The 18,123-nt window shown below is 56.0% G+C and overlaps 5 protein-coding genes across 5 annotated transcripts; 1 reads left to right on the forward strand and 4 right to left on the reverse strand.

The window, feature by feature from the left end:
• Positions 1-938: 938 nt before the first annotated feature.
• Positions 939-2,113, reverse strand: MAM_03803 (GATA transcription factor AreB; the record flags this gene model as incomplete). The annotated part of the gene is made up of 2 exons (XM_040822602.1): positions 939-1,805; positions 1,889-2,113. The coding sequence occupies 2 exons, from the start codon at positions 2,111-2,113 to the stop codon at positions 939-941; spliced, it is 1,092 nt and encodes a 363-aa protein (XP_040679108.1).
• Positions 2,114-4,178: 2,065 nt separating this feature from the next.
• MAM_03804 (survival factor 1) lies at positions 4,179-5,650 on the forward strand (the record flags this gene model as incomplete). The annotated part of the gene is made up of 4 exons (XM_040822603.1): positions 4,179-4,261; positions 4,320-4,535; positions 4,631-5,432; positions 5,555-5,650. The coding sequence occupies 4 exons, from the start codon at positions 4,179-4,181 to the stop codon at positions 5,648-5,650; spliced, it is 1,197 nt and encodes a 398-aa protein (XP_040679109.1).
• Positions 5,651-6,191: 541 nt separating this feature from the next.
• On the reverse strand, positions 6,192-7,174 carry MAM_03805 (uncharacterized protein; the record flags this gene model as incomplete). Its single annotated transcript, XM_040822604.1, has 2 exons — positions 6,192-6,594; positions 6,726-7,174. 2 exons carry the CDS (start codon positions 7,172-7,174, stop codon positions 6,192-6,194), a joined length of 852 nt encoding a protein of 283 aa, XP_040679110.1.
• An 893-nt stretch (positions 7,175-8,067) lies between these two features.
• On the reverse strand, positions 8,068-9,540 carry MAM_03806 (C-8 acyltransferase; the record flags this gene model as incomplete). The annotated part of the gene is made up of 1 exon (XM_040822605.1): positions 8,068-9,540. One exon carries the CDS (start codon positions 9,538-9,540, stop codon positions 8,068-8,070), a length of 1,473 nt encoding a protein of 490 aa, XP_040679111.1.
• A 2,408-nt stretch (positions 9,541-11,948) lies between these two features.
• On the reverse strand, positions 11,949-15,308 carry MAM_03807 (uncharacterized protein; the record flags this gene model as incomplete). Its single annotated transcript, XM_040822606.1, has 1 exon — positions 11,949-15,308. The coding sequence occupies one exon, from the start codon at positions 15,306-15,308 to the stop codon at positions 11,949-11,951; it is 3,360 nt and encodes a 1,119-aa protein (XP_040679112.1).
• Between the last annotated feature and the right edge of the window lie 2,815 nt (positions 15,309-18,123).

Raw genomic sequence — 18,123 nt, forward strand, 5'->3', positions numbered from 1 at the left:
TCGCGGCCGGACCGGCCTGGGCCGCCGCGTGCGGGTCGGGTGGGCGGCATTTTTTGTTGCGGGCGGTGTCGTCGATGCCGGTCGGATTGGGGATTGACGATTGACGATTGACGATTGAGCTTTGAGCTCGAGCTTTGAGCTTGAGCTGGTGGAAAGCGAGGCGAGGCGGGATGTGCGGGGGTAATGGATGCGGCCGGGGGGTTGAAGGGGAATAGTTTCTCCGAGCCCGTGCAGCATCGACAAACGGCTCTCGCGTCATGTGACGTCGAAGGTGAGTCGAAAGTGAGGCAAACAGAAGCCACAGAGTCAGTCGGTGGCAGTGATTTGTCGGCCCAACGGCCCGATGAGAGGTGCGAGTTCAAACACAGAGTCAACTTGAAGTCAACTGGGCCTCATCGTTGATGGATTTGGATTCATGGTTGAGCACTTTTATGCGACACGCTCTACTCGATACCCCAAGATCCCGTACGCCGACAACGCCCATGTCTCCCACACCCTGTCGCTGGCGACTCTGCTAGCACGGCCCGAACATGGCCTTCGTCCAAAGCTATCTAATGGTATCAATTCAATTGCTCCCCCTCCCGGGCGCCTTTTTGTTTTTTTGAGATCCCGTCCACATGAGGCCTTGCCAGACGGTTGATGACCAAGAAGAGAAAGAAGATAAGAAGAAAAAGGTAAAGTGAGAGGGCATGATGCGCATCAATAAATAATACAAAACAGCCATGTTATCCGCGACTGTCCACATTGTTGTTGCTGCATGCTTCCAGGGCCGGCAAGTAGTCTCCCCTCGTAGCATGCCAAATTATTACATGTAATGTATCGCATAGGTCAGCAAGCAGGCAAAAACCACGTAAATCAGGGACACGCCCTTGGCGTGCGACTCGTCGCCGTGTTCGAGGAGAAGAGACGTCATCATGGACGCGCTATGCTGCCTTGGTTCAGGACGCCGAGGCTGCAGGAGACCCGTCTTCGATTGCAGCCTCCTCGGCCGTCTCATTGGCCTCTTCAGTGGCCCCGTCGATAGTTTCTTCGGCAACCGGTTCTTGGACAGCCGGCGCTTCCGTCATTGCCTCTTCCACAATAACGGTGTCCTCAGGCTCCTCTGCTTGGGGGTTGGCTTGTGGTTCTGGCTGTTCTTCCTCGGGCTTCGGCGTCTCGGGCGTTGGCGTAGGAGCTGCTGCAGGCGCATCATACACAGCGCGAGGCTTCTTGCTTGGACGCTCCACGTCACCTCCGAGGGCATCCTTGACTGCTTTCAGCTCCAGCTCCAACTCGTCCAGCCGTCGTTTCAAATTATTCTCCCGGCGGTGACTATCCTCGAGCTGGGCCTGCAGCAGGGCAACACTCTCCTGGCTCGCATCCAGCTGCGTTCTGAGCTGCGTCTGTTCGACACCGGCAACTTCTTGGCCGTGTCGGGCGGCTGCTTCTTGTTGCTCGAGTTGGCTTAACCGGCCCCTGAAGAGCTCATTGATGACTTCGAGCTCGCTGACTCTGGTTTTGAGACTAGAGTTGTGAGCAATCAGCTGTTCGTGAGTTTGCGGCGCGTCGCGGTCGCCATTCTCGGAGGTGCCGTTGAAACCAGTTCCCTGGTATGGGTCATCGACCATGAAGGACGGCAGCCCCTGGTTGTACATGGAAGGCGTGCCGGTGCGAGAGATTGGGCAATCAGACCCCTCGTTGCCGTTGGACTTTTGCGACGTTCGACGAATAGCTTGGGCGGCGGCGGCGGCAGCATTCTGTGCAGAAAGGTCGGCACCATTCACGTCGGCGCCGAGACCAAAGTTCTGTGCCTGCTGTTGGTGGGCCTAATCGCAAAGGGAAAAGAGAGAGGAAAAGAAAATGTTAAAATGGTTTGGCGACGGGGTTGAATGCGCAACTGCAGAGTTACCTTCTTCTTGGCCGCAAGATCGGGTCGAATCGTTTTTACGCGATTGCGACTCTTTATAACGTCAGTCTTCAAGGAGATGGGCCGGGGCCGGCCGTGCAGCTTGAGGAAGAGACCGCAGGCATTGCAGAGCACGGAGCCAAATTCATCGCGACGCCACAAGGGAGTCGTCGACGTGGTGCAATTTTGGCACGTCGGCTGCGTGGGCGAAGTGTTAGTGGCCATCATATTGGCGGTGGTGCGCTGGTGAGTGCGTGGGTGATTGCGGGGGGAGATGGCAGGGCGATAAATAAGACTTATCGTGATCGATAAGGCGACGTGCACGACGATGCAGAGAAAAGAAAAACTTTTGGTCTCCCGCACGCGCCCGACTGATAAGACACGATAAGCAAGCCACGTTTGGCGAAAGCGGCCAAGTGGTACAAGGTACTCCGTATACCAGGATGGATGACCCACGATGCAGCACGTGACCCACTCTTATCTGGCGCGATGACGGAGCCATCATGCCCATACCGACAACGAAGCATCGCCTGTAATATGGAACATCCAAAAAAGGCACGTCGTTGCTTTCCGGCTTCGTTGGATGTTGGTGTATGCGATTGGGGCTGGGTGTTGAGGCATCGTGTCGGGGCCGTCAAACTCACCAAATTGCCATTGCCATTCATCGCAGCCGGTGGTGTGGCGCCAGTGTACGTTGGATTCTGCGGCGCCGCGGTAGCTCTAGGTAGAAGTCATCAGCTAGATATTCCGAATGTTGATGCGGCACGCTTGAAAGCGAAAACCAGCGGCTCCGGATCTCTCGACCAGCAAAGCATGCAGCGCCTCCCCCAAGGGGGAAGTCCAAACCGGCATTGAGATGGCTTGGCACATCCCGCGTCTGGGAACAAACCCAAAAAAAAAAAAAAAAAAAAAAAAAAAAAAAGCCTACTTGAGTTGCGGCGGACTCTGCACAGCGTTGCTCACGGCGAGCGCAGAGACGGCAGGGAGCTGCTGCAGATTTGCCGACGCCGAAGTCGAGGTCGAACTGGGCCGCGAGATGGGCTCGACCACTTGTGGTATAGTGCATGGTTCCTCCATGATGCTAATCAGTGTCAGGAACGTCCGTGGGTTCAAGCTATGTTGTTGGACGGAATCCCCAATCAATCGCGGTCAGGGAGCGGGTGGGTGGTCCCGGATCGCGCGCTCACCTCTCGACAGTGAGGTGATGTTGGTCGGGACAGGCGAAGCTCGACAACGCGATACCAGGAGGACTAGGCAGCAACGAAGGAAGTAGGCGGAGCTGAAGAGCGAGTTCGGCGAACGTTGCTTTTCAGGTGAAGCGGAAGGACAAGAATCGCGTTTGAGCCGTGAGCAGTTGTGGTTGTGGCCAACGGCTGAAGGCTGGGCCAATGCTGGAAGGAAGCAGCGGCTCGGGCAACAAGATGCAAGAAAGCAGCTCACGAATGTTGGGGAGAGGAGAAAAACCACGGGGTTTCGAGGGAAAGAAAAGGCACGGTGGCAAAGGTCGTTGGATACGGCATGTCGACTCATGGACATGGACACATGAACTGGGCAAGCAAAAATCGCGAGACGGCGTCGGCATTCGGGGTCAGGACTCAGCAGTGAGCACTGAGCAGCCAGCCAGCAGGTACCTCGTAAACTCGGGTGCTAACCGTGGTCCCGTGCGCCTAAAGCTGTTGGCCCGGTGTGCTGTAATCTGCAATCCTAGCACGGAGTACCGCTGGAATGATTGGCGGCACGGAGGACAAGAGCCCGGACTCCGTACATCGCTTGCCAAGGGCGGCAGAGCGGCAGCCCCACCGCTCGTTCGAATACGATCAATCATCAATTTGACGACGACTGCTACGTACTCAAGTACTCGACGCCTACTCGCTACTTGGCCAGGTACTTACTCGGAGGCGCCCACCCGAATGCTGCGGCTCTGTGGCTGTTGTTCCCAGCAGTGCGGAGCAGCCACTCAAGTACTGCCCAGGTACTCGAGTACCTACCAAGTACCTAGGTAGGTAGTTACTTGGCCTGTAGATGCTCCAGGAACTTACTTAGATAACCCACGTCACGTCAATCGATGCTGGTCTATTTTAGTCTCCGACCCCAGTGCCCGTCTTCTCCCATCCTCATCCTTATACTCCGTAACGTTACTCACTCATCACTCATCCACCTTCTTCTACCTCTGCGTCCTCCGGTTCCTCACGCGCATGCCATCATCCTAAATCCCTCACCCCTCACTCCTCCACTCTTCCTTGCGCACAACACGCTGCCGAGTTTACAATGTTCAGTTGGGCAAAACAACAGTATGTCGGTCTCTTGGCCATCCTCCACGCCGCTTTGCTTCATTCATACTCTACCGAGTCGTGCCGCCGCCGCCGTCCGCCAAACGTGCGTCACGAACCTCGCCAGCTAACCATCTCTTGTTGCTCTTGCTCCGCCATCCTAGGTTGGCCAACGTAGCCGGCACTCAGGAGCCCATCTACGGCCCTTCGGCCATCCGTTCCGTGGCCGAGGAAGCCAACGAGACTCCCTTTACCGAGCTCACCCGCCATGACTTGAAGTGGGTGGCCATGGAGTCGACCTGTGTCGAGACCCAGAGCTTCTACCTGGTGTCGGATGACGGTCACATCGGCCTGGCACAGGTCATCTACAGCAACGTTGCGTATGTCATGTCCGCCCGGGTCCTGCGCAGAAACACGTGTATAGTCACGACAAGTCGCGGTCAGAGTATTTTTACTAACGCGCCTTGCGTCTCAGCGGCGTGCGAACGACTTGCCAGTTCAACTCCAAGGTCTTCTCTAAAGATGCCTCCAAACCCCACCTGTGGTGCTCAAACCCTCTGAACAACTTCGAATTCAACGAGGAAAAGACTTCCTGCTATGCCGACGACTGCGCGCTCGAGCTCTCTGAAGACGGAAATGAATACACCATCAAGAGCATGAACGACCCGAGGTCCATTGTCAACCTCAAGATCACCAGGACTGCCCCCGGCTTCAAGGCCGGCAAGAGCGGCACGACAAAGTATGGCACCGACCTCGAGAACCCCTGGGGAACCTTGCGCCACGCCTTCTGGCCCCGGTGTGCTGCCGAGGGCACCATCACCACTCCTGATGGAGCCATCGACTTCAAGGGTCAGGCCATGTACTCGTTTGCCCTGCAGGGCATGAAGCCACACCACGCCGCCGGCAAATGGAACTTTGCCAACTTCCAGGGCCCCAACTACTCGGCCATCATGATGGAGTTCACAACCCCGCCTTCGTACGGTTCCACACTGGTCAATGTCGGCGGCATCGTGAAGGACGGTCAGATCATCACCGCCGGCCCCGGCCACGAGGCTATCCATACCGACGTAAAGAAGGATTCGGAGAACGAGTGGCCCGAGCCCAGTTCTGTCAAGTTTGAGTGGACGGGCAACAGCACCGACGCCAAGCCCGTCAGCGCCGTCCTGGAGGGCCCTCTAGGAGGCCGGACGGACCGCGTGGATGTCATGGCCGAGGTACCTGGCTTTGTCAAAACGCTCGTCGCCGCCGCCGCCGGTACGAAGCCGTACATTTACCAGGTATGCTGGCGCGGTTTCTCTCTTTTCTCTCTTCTCTTTTTAATTATTTTTTTTCCCACCAAAGAAAAAACCTTGCCCAATCCCGTCAAGCGTAGTTGGAATCCTCAACTAACAAATTGTAGTATACACCAAAGATGACCCTCAAGCTCAAGATTGGGGATGAGCAAATTACCGAAGAGGGCCAGCTATTTATGGAGGCGACGTTTATCACGGAATAAGCTGAAAGCAGCTCACTCGGCCGATTGGGGGTGGAGAATTGACAACTGTAGAGAGATTCAATTACTTGGGCTTCCCAGAAAGGGAAGAAACGACTGCATGCATCACCGTGTTGGGTAACACACTCTCAGAAACGAGAACAGGCGTTGGAGACGGCATTGGTCACTCGCTTTGACATATATAATGCCTTGTTGTTCTTGGCACAACGGCAAAGCTGTTATGTGATTTGCCTTTGTTTTGGCACTATGCGGAGCATTATACAGGTACAAGATTTAATAACGCCTAAGTGGACTTGACTTGAGCATTGTTGCGCGCACGAGGTGAATCGTATGATCAAGACGATGTCGGCAGCCCCGGCGCCTGTGGTGGTCTCGATGAGAGTCTCAGCAGCGAGCATGTTGATGTCAGGGTCTCTTTGCTGTGCACAAGATAGTTTGACGGGCGTTTCCTGAATGATGGACGATGGTGATGCTTGGAAGTCATAACACTAATGCTAATACTCATGGGTGGGGGCTTGGTCCTAATCTATACGGACCCCGGCGGTCATTGCTTCTTCTCTTTTGAATCTCGCCTCTCGACATTGTCATTTGCGGGTGCGCCGTGGAGGTGCTTCTGCGTCTCGTCTCGCCCGTCGGCGTGGAGAAGCGCCCGCTCGACCTGCCATATCGCCCTCTCCAGCTCAATCTCCAGCGCGGGAATGTCCAGCGTCTCCGAGAACGAGCGGACTTGCTCCCGCGTCAACAGCATGCGCTCCCCGGCCGTGTCGCCCGGCGCGGTCGGCGCCACAGGTTTAGGCGCCCGGCGGTAGAGCCCGTCGAGGGTAGGCGACGGCGTGGGCGTCAGCAGCTTCTGCTCGACGAGCCACCGGACGTGTCTGCCGCCGGCGACGGCGCGCCAGTGCGACCAGGCGCGGTACGCGAGGTAGAAGAAGGGCAGGTTGGGTACTCTGTCGTCGCCGCAGTGCCGTGTCAGCAGCAGTTCGGCATGGCCGCGCGATCCCGGCACCGCACACGGGGACGAGGCCCGGGGAAGGGAGAAGGGAGAGGGGGTTAGGGTTAGGGTTAGGGCCGCACTCACATGGGCACCAGGGCAAACGGCAGCGTCATGGGCATCCCGACGAGGCACCAGGCGAGGCGGCGGCGGTGCAGGCCGTCCCTCTCGCCGGCCAGCCGGGCCGCGGCCTCGAGCACGTGCTCCTCGCGCAGGACGCTCCCCGGGAAGACTAGCTGGACCGTCTCGCCGCCCTGCACCTCGTCCTGCTGGCGGCGCGTCGAGAGCGGCGGCACGCTCTTGAGGCCCCATTCCTCGTAGGGGATCCGCCGGAACGCGTGGTTGCCGTAGTCGACTGTCCTCCTCTGCCAGCCGGACGGCTTCTTCTCCCACTCGGCCCATTTGCGCGCGGCCAGGGCGGCGCCGCGGTCGAGCAGCGACGTCTTGTTGGGCGGCGATGACGGCGACGTCGCGTGCAGGCGCTGGGCGTAGAGGAAGGTGCGCCGCGTGGAGAGCGGGAGGAGGAAGATGCGCATGTTTTCTGTGCGGGCGGCACTGCGGACCGAGGACCGAGGACCGAGGAGAGACGGCTCTTTTATTTTTATTTTTATTCCCCGTCTTCGTCTTCGTCTTCGTTTCGTCTTCGCTGTCTGTGTGCCGGTGTTTTCTCGCTTTCTCCGTCGGCCGGCCGGGCTTCTCGCGCTGGCAAGTTGGACGTGCCGCCGTGCTCTTTGCAGGGCGCTGCGCTGGGTGGCTGGCCCGGTTATTCGTCCATGGCGGCGCGAACTGGAGAATCTTCTGAGTCTGCGTCTCGGTCTGGCCGTGAAGCGGCGGCGGGTGCAGGACTGTAGGGCCTGTCGACGAGCAGGGCCTGTGGCTGTGGGTTGAAGGGAGGGAACATTGCAAGCTCCGAGTTTGCGAAGACTGAAGCCAGGCGGTGCGACGTTGGCGCTAGGCGGCGGCCGCGCGCCATGACGACAGACGACGACGACAAGGTCAAGGTCGACTGGACCGGCCGCTGCAGCAGCAATGCGTTCACGTCACGTCTACCAACTACACCGTGGCGCTCCCTGCTCCCTACTCCGTCCTCCCGTGTTCAGTCACGTCATGGCGCAAGGGAATCTCATCTCGGTGCAATCTTGCCTTCCTCTCCTCGAGAGTGTAGATGACCCGACCATTGCTCGCCTACCTGAGCTGACCTGACCATTGCTAGTGGAGACTTTAGTGGAGCCTGAATGTTAAAAGTCACTGCTTAGGGTTAGGGTTAACTCTTGCATATATATTACCTAATTAGGAAAGAGCAATTCATCTGCATTCTCCTACATCCCATATGCGACCATCAGCCAACTGGTCTCCAGAAAACGTCCAACATGTCCGGTATATCCTGATCCGCCATTCCCCGGCCGCCATCCGCCTCCCTCGTTATTCGCTACTCAATCGTCTCGGCATCGCCCACCCACTTGTTCCACTCCTCGTTGGCCAACAGTCGCATCATCGACGCCTCGTCCAGCGTCACCAATATCTCGTAATCCGAATCTCGCTTCCCTGGCAGCACAAGCCCGGCCTCCATACCCCAAATTGGCTGCGAGCGACGCACCGCATCAGCTGTCCTTCCTCGGGAGCTTGACTCGCCCTCGGCCTTCAGCCCCGGAAACCAAAATACATCCTCGGCTCCAAAAAGGCGCCACGAGTTCACAATAAAGTCCCGAGGGGATCGGGAATCAAGATTGAGGCCAATCAATCGAGCATCCTTGGCGGCTCGAAACATGGCCGTCCGTGTCGCCACGAATCCGTCGTCAATAGCGGTTATTGCCGTGTCGATGGAGCACATCAGTCTGCCCAGCTGCTCTTCTTTTGTCGCCGCCGAAACCGACGCCGTTGCGCTTGGCTTCCCGTTAGCAATCGCCAAGTGAGTGTCCATGTCGGCGCAGGTCCTGGCCATGCAAACCCCGTTGCCTGCATATCCAGGCAGTTCGTTTCGGAATGCCCTCCTTGTCCAAGCTACTGGGACGAGAAGACTTGTCTCGCCGGCGACGCCACGCTCATTTTCAATGTACCTATCGACTCGTGCGGCGGTACAGAAGGACCATGTAAGACCCGCCAGACAGGCAAACGTACTAACACGGCTGTCGGTCCAATTTTGCGCCATGGCTCGAAGTGCTCCAATCTTTTCCGGGCTGAACTTGAATATGCGGCCCGTTTTGGTCACGTCGCGAAGCGGTGGATCCCGTTCTGGGCGGTTGTATGGCATGGTTGGTCCCGTCGGCTTGGAAAGAAGGGTGTATTCGGGACATTGCTCCATGAGTTCTTGAAAAGAGAACTTCTCGAGTAAAGCAGCTGTGTGGTAGTTGGGTATGTCCACGTCTATGTCGGTGGGATATTCAGACCTGGCTTGGTGATTCTCGGCGCCGTTTGCAACACCGCTCGCGACAACATCCTCAAGCAAGCTCAAGTACGCAGGATGAGGGCCATCGTTCTTGACGAAAGATTTCTTGGAGACAAGGTTCTTGGCGACCCGGTACCGTACCCTCTTCTTCTTGACGACGCTGTTCTCGGCGACACCGTTCTCGACGCCCGTCTCGTTGCGGAGGGTGAAATCAGCAAAGGTCGAGATGAAGTTGTGTATGCCCTGACCATCCGTAACAGAGTGGTGGATGTAGAAGCACAGCAAGAGTCCGCCGCCTGGGATAACGTGTGCATGAACCACAGTAACAGGTATTTTGATCGTGGTTTCCTTCAAGTTATACGGCAGTCTGAACAAGGGCCCTACAAATGCCTTGCAGGGGAAACCCTGTGCCTTGAGCTCGGGATAGCTCCAGCCAAACGACTCCTCCTTCTCACATTGTCGTCTGTCAAAAAACTTGAAAGTCACTGCATCTTCCTCTGTTACCAAGATGGACATTGTTTTGTCTAACGGGGCACACCATACCGTCCCTGCAAAGTGAGGGAGATGAGAACATGCAAGGCTGAGACTTCGTTGAATGTGAGCGCACAGCTCGCTAAAGTCGCTCAGCTGCTCGTCGATTGGAAAGCAAAACACTTGCTGTACATAGGCTCGCGGTGCAAGCTGGTTACAGGTGCCGAGACTGCGCGAAGACGGGGTATTCATGGCCATGTTCGTCGTGGAATGGTGGCACAGAGGTTCTTTGTTTTGGACTCGGTTTTTGCTGTTTTTTGCTCTGGGGGGTTTTTTTTTTTTTTAATTTTATTCCACGAACCAGATCCAGCACTCTTGTTTCTTGTCTGCGCGCTTTTCGATATGACTCAACGTCTTCTTTGGGCAGAAAAGCTGGACTGTTTCTCGTCGTCGCAGTTTTTCCTTGAGGGGCGGCCCAAGCAACCCGGGCCTGGGGCACGTTCCGTGTCGTTGGTACGGTAGAAGAAGGGGGAAGCTGACAGGTCCAGGCTGTTTTTGTTGGCAGGGGCAAGGAAGCGTCGCTCGCAATATATCACTCTCTGGAGAAGAGGGGGGAACGCAGCCTCGAGCAAAGCAAACGCGAATCAAGCTTGACGTTACTGTGATGCTTGAGGAGGGAGGCAATGATGATGGTGGTGGTGGTGATGATATCCAAAAAAGATGAGGGAAAGAGAGAGGAGACCCCCAGCCAGAGAGAGGTTCCTACGGTCCTTTTTATAGGAATGATCTCGTCAAGACTTCTTCTCATTGCAGCTGTGAATGATCAAGTTCATCACTCTTTGGAGAGACTGGAATTGATTGGAAGCTGCGGCTCAGTCGCGCCTTCCGCGGCACAAAACAGACATTTGTTCGACCGGGCTGCCGAAGCGGAAGGTGCTGCCCAGTCCCGTTTCCACGCCGTCTTCGACGCATGTGCGCAGTCAGTCCACCGTCTTGCAGCCAGCGCTTGCGAGTCAGTCGGCGGCTTCTCGAGGCCTTTTATCAAGAAGCCCCTTCGACGTTGGGCGAGAATCGGGCGACCCGGAGCCGAGAGAGAACCTTGGCAGGGACCCCTACCAACAGTGAGGCCGTCACAGCATCTTGCTGGTTGTCGTTGATGCGCGCCGGCCTTGGTCGCACCGCTTCATTTCCCGGCCCGTGGTTTGGCAGCAATTACAAAGAGCCCTTGTGGAACTCTGCCATGTCACGGTCAACACAGTCCCGGTACTCGGTGACAGTGTGCCAGCCAGCTTTGTGAGTTCTTTGTGACGTTGGGCCGTGCTGTCCTCACCTCTGGGTCCGTGGTCCGTGGTCCGTGGTCCGTGGTCCGTGGTCCGTGGTCCGTGGTGGTCCGTGTTCCGTGATATTTCCGTGTTCCGCCGGTCTCCCTGGTCCCTTGCCCTGTCTTGCCCACAACTGCGAGAACCTACAGGGTAGGTAGGGTAAGTAGAGCGCGAGGCTCGCCCGTTTATTAGAAAACGAAGCAATGGAACAGATGCTGAGCGAGTCGAGTCGCAGCCAGACACCCTTTTTTGAGCTCGGAACGATTATCCACGCCCTGTTCCCGAAACGACATCATGCGTCTGGATCGTGGCGCTTCCGGACGCACCAATATGGGACACAACACAACCCGGACATGTCCTGCGATCCGACTACCAGTGACACGACATGACAACTCGGCCGAGCCAACGGGGAGTGGCTGCGGTTCTCATCGTGTCGATATGCTAAAGTATAACGCCACTCTCTCCAACAACCTCCTGGGCGGATGGTTTAGTGGTATAATACTCCCTTAGCATTCGTGCATTGTCAGATCCGACTGGGAGTGGTCCGGGGTTCGATTCCCCGTCTGTCCATCCGAGGTGGTATCAACCCCACCATTGTACCTCGCTTTTTGCCCTCCTCGTCGTCGAGTTCTCTTTTGAAGCCGTGATTTTTTTTTTCTTTTTTCAAAACGCATTCGCTTCCTCCTTGGCCAGAGCCAACTTGACAAATGACATTCTTGGCAGCCGAGAGACCACGTCTTCTTTGTCGGTGGCGCACAGCGCACCATTTGACGCTCAACTCACAGCTTTCATCAGAAGAGCACGACAAATGTACATTCATCTGGCGACCAGTAGCATTGTCGTGACTCATGTCCCCTCTACTCACGGTTTGCTCCGATCTGCTTTGACCTGCTGCCTGAATTGCGCGACTTTCGGAGCCCGCCATGTCTCTGATCTGTCACATACAGTTCCGCCGTGGTCACTTTGACACCGATTCAACGTGTTTGCCATGTGACCAATGCACAACTTCGTCATTTCCCTTTAGACCATGATATTATTCAAGTACTAGTACGTAGTGCTATCTGCTGCATGAGGCATGTCTCATCCAAGGCACATCTGTCTCTCCATCGTCCGGCCCGATCAGCTAGTGCTTCATCGGCCTTCACCGGGTTTCGGGCTTTCCCTCCGGCTCCTGGTCGACCCCTTGCCCACGATTTTCTCAGCCCATTTCCACGACGATGATGGGCTGAGCCGCTCTTGTTGCGCCCCGCCCTTTGTCGGCTGCGTAGACTGCTGCCTCTGTTTTTCTTTATGCGCTTCGACATCGCTCTCGTCTTCGCTGTCCACCCAGTCTCGTTCACTCCAAGTCATGGAGTCAGCCCTATCTGACGATCCGAGACGAGGCGGCGGCAATGGCAAGAGATCGCCGTCTGACTTCGTCCGCAATTCGGGCACCTCGTCCAGAGCCTCTCGCGCCTCTCGCGCCTCTCGCGCCTCGCTGGTCCCACTGTCGCTTGGTTCTTCCGATGACTCGGGGTTGCCCTCGCCTTCTTGACCAAGTTGGCCCAACTGTTTGACTTCCCGGCCGTCAGCATCGGGAGATCGCTGAGATGCAAATGCCCGCTCTACGTTTGGTTCCTCATCATCTCGCATCCGTGCCGCCTCCGAGTCACTGAAGTGGGCGTCCACCAAATGCTTGACGACAGGCCAGCCGTGAGCATTCGCAAACATACGGCGCACAATGATGTTGTTGTGTGCGTCCGGTTCCAGCTCTACCAGCACCTTTCGCCAGGAAAGATCACGATGATAACCTCGGGCAATCTTTTCCTCTACCCGCATGCTCGAACCGTCCACCACCTCAACCCGATATGTGTCTGGCTTGCTATTGACAGAGTCGTCCTGATCCCTCGCCGACGGCTCCATGGAATCAGCGTGGTTGATTGAAGGATGAGGCGAAGATGAGTCGCTTTGCGTAGACCGCTGCGACGTTGCAGACATCTTCCCCGACGTCCTACGACGGGTAAGAGTTGACGGCCGCTTTTTCATGGGCGGAGGGGGTATATCACTTGGGTGGTATACACGGTCGTGGAAAATTGTTCGGGGACGCTTGGATGGATCAAGCAGGTATTCTTTGCTGGGCAGGCTGGGGTTGAGAAGATCGCCGGCGGATTCGAAGAATGTAGTTTTGGGCGGTGCAGTCATCCCATCCACCTCCTCTTCCATCTCATGCCCTGTCGTCGCTTTGCCAGGTTTTCTGTCGCTCCTGTCAGTGGTGGTGGTGATCGTCGTGGTGGTGGTGGTGGTGGTCGAGTAGGCCGTGTCGCAACCGTTGATCGGTATTGTCTGACCGCGGCGCAGAATCTTCTTTTGTTTTGCAGAAGTCACTTTGGGCCTGGGAGGCTCATTACTCTTGAAGAAATTGAAGAAGCCGGCCAACGGTGGGGCTTGAGCTGCGTCAACACCAGTATCGGATGGAGAATCGTCGTCTCCGTTGAAGGTTCGAGGCACTGACCGGATGCTTGCTCGGTCATCCTCGTCCATGGCATCATCAGAAGGCTGCGGAACCTGGCGCATGCTGCCTATTGGCGTACTTGTTCCGGAGTCACTATGCTGCGTCTGTTCATCCGATGCAAGTCTCTGCTTTTGTCGGGGGGTCAGCATGCTTGTGCCCGTCAACTCTGCCCACCCGAAGCCAACAACAGTTTCGACCAAGCCGGCATCCCGCCGAGCCTTCTCGACACGACCAAGGCCTTGCCAATCCAAGAATAACAGACAGCTTGTGCGAAGAGGGACAATGCCATCATTGACAACATTGGAATAGACTGTTCGATTTCTGAACTTTTTGAGGGCCACATGTGCAGGGCCAGTAGGCAGAATGCGTAGCAGAGGCTTCGACTCAGCTTGCGCCTCGCCGTATACCTTTTTGTGTGCCGACTCTCCCAGGTTGCTTACAATGGCGCCCCATCCACTTCGAGCAATGGTCGGGGCCCTCCAGGTGAGACCAAGATCTTGGCCTGTTCGCCCGACTAGACCAAAGTCAAGTGCAAATTTGACGTAAAGAGGGTTTTCGTTACTCAAGCCGAGAAATGGCGATGCCAAGGCGATGAAGTTGACTGGCTTAATAAGATTAAAGAAATCGGGAGAGTGCTTCTGAATGTATGCGATAGCATACGTCTGGATAAGACCGCCAAGAGAGTGCCCAACGAAGCTAATGCTTGTTATGTTATAATGTCTGCAATAAACGTCCTGCTTAGCTTTGGCAACATGGGCTTGGATGGTGCTATTGTTTTGCGACGCCTTTGCGTCAGGAGAGCCGTGGTGACGGTGGCTGTGGTCGCCTTTCATAGACTCGGCGGGACCCCAAACCGCTCCTTTACCAGTAGGAAGAAAGGGTTGATCGGGATAGGTCATGGAAAGAATATATCTTGACAATCTCTTGCCAAGGTACTTGATCCCCTTTTCGGTTTTAGTAGCGTTTCCCGGATACCCGCGCACAATGACCTCTTCATCGTCGTCGTCGCCCTGCTTTGCATCTTCGAATCTAGGCTCGGTACTGGCTTCCCTCTTGGCCGCTCGTTCCTTTGCCCGCCTAGCCTTGGCATCTATCCGCGCCTGTCTAGCAGCAACGTCAATGCTCTCTTTGATGTATAGCATGTCAGCCCCCAGGTTGCTGTGCAGCCCGTGGGTCAAGATAACTAGGTGGACCTTTTTCTTCTTCTTCCGCTCCCCTACGACACACGATTTGCATTTGTGGCTTCCTGGGTCGGGCGTCTGAACCATGCTTTGCACAGGCTTGTCCGCAGCTGCGGCTTTGCCTTTTTCTTTGCTCACATCGTCCCAGCCCGGGAGTCTCGGAGTGTTCCAGAGCGAAGCTGTATCTTCCACTTTCAGGTGGACGGCTCGAGAGAAGACGCCCTTGGTTTGGGCGGGATGGTGACCGTCCTTGGCGCCGATGCTCTCCTGATAGTCACTGACACGGCCGGGCTGGGGTACGGCGCTTGCATTACCAACAATAGGCAATGATTGGCTTAGATTCAGCGATTTGTGGTCTCGTGCCACGACGAGCTCGAACCCCACGGCAGCCGAGGTCGAGAATATCACTTGTGAGGCAATTTCAATGATCCAGCTAGCGCATTCGTGGTCGTGGTCGTGGCTTTTACCGAACGCGGCATGCCGGCCGACACCGGCAGCCTGACGAATATCGTGTGGAACGACCAGTTCGCAGTCCCACGACCCTCCTGCTTTGAGCATGGGTTCGAATTCGGGGACTCCATAACGGCGGGGATCGGGATATTTCTCATTAGGGTTGTAGTTGGACGGATAAGCTGAGACGGAAAGCGTGTAAGGCCCGTGGACAAATGCGGCGCGCAGCGCAATGGTGGAAGTATTTCGGATTCGGACGTAGAGTTTCTCGGGGGACGGCAGGATCCGATCCTGGGACGGCGTGTAGGTGACGGTGTATCGGACGACTTCGCCAACCTTGACGCTGCCGACCTGGTGCAGGAGGAGCATGGTGAAGTGGTAGGAACGGTTTTGCGACGGGCACACGTTGAGCCCGCAGGCGTAGGTGTCGAGGTTGGTTCAACTCGCCAGGGTTTGAGGGAGAAGAGCAATGTCGTACAGGGAGTTGGGGAGGATGGCTTCAGCCGCAAGCGAGCATCGTAGACGGCGGCACGTGGTCACCTCTGAGGATGCTGATCTGAGAGGCCGACCAGCGACAGCTGCGGCCTGTGCAGCACTGGCAAGGCGCGAGCTGCAGGTGCCCAAGGAGGCGGAGAGGAGAAGGGAGATCTAGCACAGGCTGGCCATGTTGCGAGAGGAATCAGGTTCCTGGCAGGCAGCGAGTTGCGAGTGTGTGCTCCGTAATGTGGAGGAAGATGAGATGTGATGCCAAATTGCCGGTGCCGCCCCGGGTGGTGCGCAATAGGGGGAACGTACGTTGTGGCCTGGTTGACAACTGTTGGAAGTGGGTCTCCCCGGTTTTCCCCCTGAGCAGGCAGGCGGCAGAGCGGGACTCCGGAGAGAATGGCAAGTGCGATGGTCAGCAGCAGCAGCAGCAGCAGCAGCAGCAGCAGACGGAGCATGTCGTCATCCATTCGTCCATCTAGTCCGGAAGAAGGACGGAGGACGGAGGACAATCATGACGGATTGATTACCAACGCAAACTGCTAATACCGAGGAATCAGGACTACCCCTACCCCTACCCCTCCTCCTACAAAAGCATGTCAGACAAACGTTTCACTCCAATACGTTTCAAAAAGTAAAACACAAAGCAAGTAAATCAATCAACAGCGGCACTAAATTTCTAAAATACACATCATCAACTCGTGAGAGCAAAATCTTAGGCATGCCCAACCGTCGACTCCCCATCCGGAATCCCAGGCTCAACAAACGTCCTCCATTGCGAAACCCGACTCATCCCCCGTCCCGTGCCATTCAATCCCGCCAAATCGCTCGACTTGGGTCTGTTTGCCCTGCTCCTGCGCCAGTCAGCTCGTGGCGGGGAATGGACCCTGGCCTCGTCTTCGTAATCCCTCGACATGCGCCGCCCCACGACCCTCTCTGCCCGAGGCGTATACGGCGACATGTTGTACAATTCCGCCTCCCACGTATGGTACCTCAGCCCAAGGGGTGGAAGGAGACCGGGCGCCGCAGGCACCAGTGGAGGAGGCACGCCCATGCCCACTTGGTACATGGGGCCCGCCGCCGGAGGAGACCCAAAGCCGCTTCGAGATTCTGAGAGACGATGTGCCAGTCGTCGTTCTTGAGAAGTTTCCAGACGGCCCCGTGAGCGCCGACTATCACCGTACTCGGGCCTGTCGCGTACTGCTGCCATTTGTCCTTGGGATCTGTAATGTCCACCATGTCTGCGATGCTCATTCATGTAATGCCCTGCTGGGCTTCCGATACCGTGGATATCTCCCAACCCGCCTGTCATAGTGTAACTGTTCCTGTCGTAGTCCTCGGTATACTGCAAGTGAAAAGCGAAGTCGGCGTCCTGTGCTTCTTGCAGTTGTCGCATTCCCATTTCCTCCTGGTACGTCCTTGGTCTTCGACGACCTGCCGTCATCATAGGAGGAGATTCTTCTTGCCGTCGTGGTTCAATTCCTGCAGGTGCGCCGTCACCAGAAAATATATCACCTGGATCGGCTCTGATACCAGGAATTGGAATGTTCATATGATTTAAACGGTCCGCGCGGCGGTCGTCGTCAGTGAACCAGGGACAATCGCAATTTTTCCACTTTATGCCGCATATCATGCAAAATTCGGCGCCGCAGAGACTACACATTCTTAACAAAAGTTCACATCTCCCTCGAAGCAAAAAAAAAAAAAAAAAGTTCACCATGTCATATGGTTACAACCCTCTTTCAGTTCTACCAAGGCCTTGCACTTATAGCAGCGCTTCCATCCTTCTTCTTTTGCCTGGGCAAGAAGATCCACCGTCTCTTGGTCGTTCGGACATGGCGAAGCTCCATGCCATCGGGTATTGCAAGCGCAACATACCTTGGTTCTGCATCTACTACACTTTCCTACCTTGCGGCCCTCCTCGCGACGAATATTAGACGGCTTGATCCATTCTCCGCACTTTGGGGAAGGGCAGTAAACCCGATTCTTGGTCGAGTATTCTGCGAATTTACGATTCCAAGTCTTCTTGAAATCGTGGTCAAAAAACCGTTCGACGTGCTTTAACGGAATGTAATCTGCCGTGCAGCATCGAGGAGGCATGTGTTGCGGATCCGTGATGGAAAGCCTAAAGTTTCGTTCAAGGCATGGCCGGCACATGTAGTGGTCGCATCTTAGCTTGGGGGCCTTGGATGCTGAGACGTCTCCCATGCAGACCACACACTGGACCCTGCTTTTTTGATTTAGTTTCGTTCTTTCCGATTTGCGTGACTCCAGCATCGTGAAAAAACTGACCTTTTCCCTGGCACCTTTGTTTCCTTGACGCGCTTGTCTGGACTTTCCTGTCGCCGCGCCGCCTGCGCTCCGAATATACTCCCAATGATACTGGTTGCACCGCCCGATGCTGACCCAGCCCTGGCTCGGCTGGATCTTCGAGACTTGGGCAGGTCAATCTGTATCACCTCGGCTGATCTGTGACGTCTGTGAACCTGCGACCTGCGACCAAAATGGTTAGAACTTGGACACAACACAGTCCTTCATAGCTTGTGACATGCCTTCTCGACGAGATCGGCGGCCGCGAATGTTCAATCACATCAGGTACTTGATAGATCCTCTCGCGACGAGACGAAACACTGCGGTCCGGTGTTCTTGAGGCGTGGGCTGCGGAGCCACCTTCGCTTGCAGCATAGTACCTTCGCGATCC

This window comes from Metarhizium album, assembly GCF_000804445.1.
Source record: "Metarhizium album ARSEF 1941 chromosome Unknown scaffold_8, whole genome shotgun sequence".
In the NCBI taxonomy this organism is placed as follows: Eukaryota; Fungi; Ascomycota; class Sordariomycetes; order Hypocreales; family Clavicipitaceae; genus Metarhizium; species Metarhizium album.